The sequence below is a fragment of the Apaloderma vittatum genome, unplaced genomic scaffold (assembly GCF_000703405.1).
Source record: "Apaloderma vittatum isolate BGI_N311 unplaced genomic scaffold, ASM70340v1 scaffold5112, whole genome shotgun sequence".
In the NCBI taxonomy this organism is placed as follows: domain Eukaryota; kingdom Metazoa; phylum Chordata; class Aves; order Trogoniformes; family Trogonidae; genus Apaloderma; species Apaloderma vittatum.
The window spans coordinates 1,732-6,693 of record NW_009702935.1 but is presented as its reverse complement, the minus strand read 5'-3'; the positions used below and the strand labels follow the sequence as shown (position 1 = coordinate 6,693).

The following is a 4,962-nucleotide window of genomic DNA, read 5'->3' as shown; positions in this document are numbered from 1 at the left end:
TCCTGCTGAGTTTGTGAGAGTGACAGGCTGCATCACTAAGGGTGAAGCTGCACAAAGAATGCTGAAGGCATCTAGGAAGAAAGCAGAGGTGTCTGGGCTGCTGTTTCTGTGTACTTCTGGGTTGGATTGGCCCCATTTCACGGCACGGCCAGCTGCAATGTAGGCAAGCTCTTGTCTGGGAGGAAAGCTGGTCCTGGGCCACAACTGTCCTTGGACAGACAGGGATCGGTCAGTGCTGGCACACAAACCTCAGCCTGTGCTGGCAATCATCAGCCCTGGGGCACAAATCTAGAAGCATGTCTTGTGTTCCAAAATGCTGCTTAGAGTGGAACTTCCCGTTTCAGGATTGCTGGCGGGTTAGCTTTGAATCTGCTCCAGGCATAGAGGAAATCCACTGTGCATGCAGAGCTTTTGCTGGGCAGATTGCTAGAAAGCTGGAGATCTCTGCAGGAAGCGCGGTGCCAGCTATTTCTGCGTCTGCTGCACGCCACTGTTCTGCTTTCTAATATTTTCTGGAGCACAGGGGCTTTGCTGCCTGAGATTCATTTTGTTGATTTACTGGTAAATAACTCATCCTGTGATGCTTGCAGCTCATCTTTACTCTGGCTTCAGTTCTCTTTGGGGTTGCAAATCTCTGTCTCCAGGTTATATCTGACTGAGGACAGCCAGCATCTCAGTGCTCTTCTGTCTGGCCTCCTCCCAAAGCCTTTGTTTAGTCCATTCCCTGCAGGGATCACCTTCCTCGGATGGGCTGGGGGAAGAAAGAGGGGGCTTCTCTCTTGCCCACCTTCCTAACAACAGCTGGGGGGTGGCTGCAGCGTCCCAGAGCCCCTCTTGGGGTCTGCAGGAACATATTTTGGGAGAGAACAGGATGTAGTGCCTCATTTAAACTTGCAAGTGTTTCTTTTCTTGCTTCTGGGATAGTACTAGCCTGGTCTGTGTGGTGAAGGCTCATTTGTGGCATGGGCTCTGATGGACTTTTCGAAGGGATGGTTGGACCAGACTTAACCAGGGAAGAAAGGAGTGGTAGCTGTTGAGCAAAAAGGGGAGGCTCTGAGAGATGATGTGCTAATGAGCTCTCACCTGGGATGGTAGGTGAAACATAAACAATGATTAATGCTAATGCTAATGAGTTTGGTCTCTGCTTGCTATCCTGCAGAGCTGCCATCCTGATTACACAGCTTTGTGCAAAGCACTAAGGTCTGCTGGCACAGAAGCCAGCCACAGCTGGCCAAAGCCAGGACAGCCTCCTCTTCAAAGTCTAAAGAAGGGATGTGCACTGAAGGTGGAGGGGGCAGGGAGTGGGCAGCATGGCTTAGCGCAGTCTCTCTGCCTCCCCCAGATGATCCAGTTTGTATCTTCAAGCATCAGCCTCAGCCACCACATTCAGTGCTGAAGTTTCTGCAGGACATCTTTGCCAGCAAGGATACAGCCAGCATCTTCTACCATACGGACATGATGGTCCTGATAGACATCCTGGTGCGGCAGATTGCTGATCTCTCTCCAGGAGACAAGGTGCTCACATTAACCCATTGGGAAAGGGAGTCCCAAAGCAATGGTGTTTCTCCTGGCCCTCCATGGGGCCTGCAGGTGCAGGCAAGAGTGGAGTCCTGAGGCAGACATGACCTTTCTGGGTGCTCAAATCAACCTTGGGGGCTGAGAAGGAAAGGGGGGTTTATCTTACCTATCACGTGGCAGTAGAAATATGTATTTGGAAAAAGATCTACCAGGCTTCTGGTGGCCTGCACCCTTCTGTCCAGGGACCTCTGTGAGTAGCAGAAGGAGAAGGGAACTCTCTGTTTTGGAGTTGCAGGAGGCAGGGGTTGCGCACATGTTTGAGAGCAGGTGAAGAGCAGCACTGGGTTGCTGTGGGAAAAGCAGAGTTTTCCATCGCTACTAATGAGCCTAAGGAAAAGCAGGTGCCTCTGGAGTGGCTCTCTGGCTGGTGGTGCAGCGGCAGCTGTTCCTGCACTAATGCTCTAATGGAGACTGGCATGCTTGTTTATCTCACTTTAAATCTTTTCATTGTGCTCTGTGTTTTGTCTCCCCTCCCACTTGGCAGCTGAGGATGGAGTATCTCTCTCTGATGCACGCCATCATCCGCTCCACGCCCTATCTGCAGCACCAGCATCGCCTCTCTGACCTGCAGGGCATCTTGCAGCGCATCCTGGGTGAGGAGGAGGAGGGACAGCAGTGCCAGATGGACAAACTGATCATCTTGGAGATTTATAAGGAGTTCCCAGAAATCTCTCCAAGTACCAGCTAACCACCCCTGGGCTTGGACTGGTTTGAACCACTTGGATTGACGGCGTCTATTGTTGACATTTTCTCCCCATTCCCTTCCAGTACAGCTCATACCTTATATCCCTCCATGCGGGGCCTAAGGTTGGGACAGTGTTCACCCGCCCTTTAGAAACACCAGCGGCAGAAAGGGCACAGGGTGCTCCTGGGGCCTGGTGCTCGGTGCAGGTTGGAGCGGGATGGGTGCCGGCATGTGGTTTGCCTGCAAGACTCGGGCAGGAGGTGTTTGGGCAGCTGGTGTTAGTGGGAAGGGCAGAGAGCTTGTGAGGGTCTTCAGTAGCCGGGGCAGGGGGTTGTTTAGCTGTGCTGGTGTCCTGAGGTCCCGAAGAGAAAGGCCTTTGCCTTAGAGTATCACTTCTTTTCCATGTGCATCTCTCTCCCTGCAGTGACCAAGTGGAGTCCGCTGGTGCTTGGAAGAAGCTTTCGTAACATCTGTTTTGTTTTCTGCTGCTAGTGCCAATGTGCTGCAGCCCTGCCAAGGGGGGTAGCTCGCTCGCTGTCTAACGCCTCGTCTAGTGAGCCTCCTGGCCCTCAGCTTTGCCTCTGAGTAGCAGCCCACCTAGGGTCATAGAGGTCTTATGCCAGCAGCTGCTTTTTTCAATCTGCTTTCTATAGTGACGTTTAAATCTGAATTTCTTGTGCACTGTGGCAGCCTAGAAGTAACGACCACGTGGGTGACACTGCCCTTAGGAAGCCTTTGGCCCACTCACGGCGCAAAGACGTGTCCTGCCAAGTGAAAGCTGCCGCTTGCCACCTCTCTTCGCAGTGTCACCCCCGGGCCCCAAGCAGAGGGGCTGCGCCTGGGCAGGCGCGCTCTATTCGTGAAGCGTGTGGATCTCTTGCCTTGAGCTTCATAGTAGCTCTGCCTTGCTGCCCTCCCTCTCCACAGGGCAGCGCTCAGAGGCAGCGTGAGCCTGGTGTCCAGTAGCTGTTTGTGACTATGCACGAGTGTGGGGAACCCTTATTTATATTTCCTCTAGGTTTCTAGCAAATGGGATTAACCTATTTCACTGTTACAGATAGTCACACTCACTAACATGGGTCTCTTAGATATTTGTGTGCGCGGTCTGGTCCCTGGCCCCAGCTCTTCCTTTGCAGTATCCAGTGTAGGAGCTATTGGAAAGTGGAAGTACTGGGCACTGTATATTTTTTTTATTTTTTTTTTTAGTTTGAGGCGATGGCATGAGCTCTGCTCTGCAGGCCTGGGCTGTGGGCGCTGGGGCAGCAATGCTCAGGAATGGAGGGGGTTGGCCTGGCAGCCAAGGGAGGCGAGGACCTCCTGAAGTCAGCCTGGGAATGCCCAAGCTTGATAACCACCCTCGTAGAGAAACCTATTTTTCCCCTGTAAAAATGTATCAATGTCAAAAGGGATCCTGTATTTTCTTAAACACTAAGTGTAACATGCAGAGGAATAAAAATGTCTTAAACTGGACTTCTGTGACTGTAGCCCTGCCTGCCCCGTCCTGTTGTGGGGTGGACCGGGGTGCTGGAGGTGGCTCGGGTGTGTGCTGCCAGCTAAGGGAAAGCAGTGGGTGCGAAGCAATGCAGTAGCTTTTCCGCACTTGGCTTCTTGCACTGTGTTTTCCTGCCACGTCACTGGGAGATAAGCAGTGGTGGAGGGCAGCAGCCCTTGCTAGGGGTGCAGCCATCACCCCTGTGAGCCCGCCAGCACCACTGCTCTGGATTAAGGGCATGGCAGAGCTGGACTCAGCAGTTTGCTTCCTGAAAGGCTGCCAGTGGAGCAGGCTCGGGGCAAACCCACTGCCCAGCAGAAGCCCAGAAGCAGGCTGCATCTGTGTTAGCCAGGAGCACAGCCTGGGCACAGAGCTTTCTGTGGTGGTGTCCTGCCTGCCACAGGGGGCTGGCAGAGCCCTGGCTGGGCTGAGCCTGAACAGGCAGACCTGGTGGCTCTGCTCAGCATCCCTGAGCCATCACTGACCCTGGCACTGCTCACCCCTTCCACACCGCTGCCACGCTGTCATCACAGCCGGGGCTGGAAGGGCTGGGAGTCAGCCTGCTGCTGGGTGGGTCCCGGGGGAGATCTGCACCCGCTGCCCAGGAAAGGCCTTCGCCATCACAGGGAATCAAACTGCAGCGTGTAAACTCATTATCCCCGAGCCTGCTCAGCGGTTCCTGCTCGGCACGCGGGTGACAGGCACAGATAACGCGCGTTTCCATTAGCAGTAATAGGCTGCTATTAGAGTGGTATCTCCTCGTATCAGTGTGTTTTTATTGCGGCGCAGCAGTGAGGGGTGTTGGGGGGGTGGCGCGGGGGGAGCAATGCACTGCCTGTGACCTGCGCCTCTGCTTTATTGTCTGGAATGATTCAATTACAACTATTTTGTGGCAGTAATACCCCGATGATTTTCTCCCCCTCCCCTGAGCTGTCAGCCGGGTAATTAGAACAAGTAAACTTGAAAGCCTTCATAATTTTTTAAAAGTATTGCCTCTCTCCTGATTGGGTTTCTTGATGGCAAATCCCCAGTTTGGGGAGGTGCGATGTATAATCCAGCCGGCGGCGGGGGCTTGTGCAAAGCTGGTGCCTTCCTGTCACACGTGGGGTCTGTCCTGCACTCAATTAGATGAGGTTTCTTGGGTGAGCTGTGTGCAGGGCCAGGGCTGCTCTGGTATTAGCCTGACAGGGCTGGGAAGGATCGGGTG

General features: G+C 53.7%; 1 protein-coding gene across 1 annotated transcript in view; it reads left to right on the top strand.

Annotated features, from left to right (window-relative positions):
* NCKIPSD (NCK interacting protein with SH3 domain) overlaps window positions 1–2,266 on the top strand; it is a gene marked incomplete at its 5' end in the record, with an annotated part of 31,003 nt that extends 28,737 nt beyond the window's left edge. The window contains 2 exons of the mRNA XM_009864408.1: window positions 1,343–1,515; window positions 2,063–2,266. Of these exons, the coding sequence (XP_009862710.1) occupies window positions 1,343–1,515; window positions 2,063–2,266 (377 nt within the window). The remainder of the gene's footprint in view (window positions 1–1,342; window positions 1,516–2,062) is intronic.
* Window positions 2,267–4,962: the final 2,696 nt, after the last annotated feature.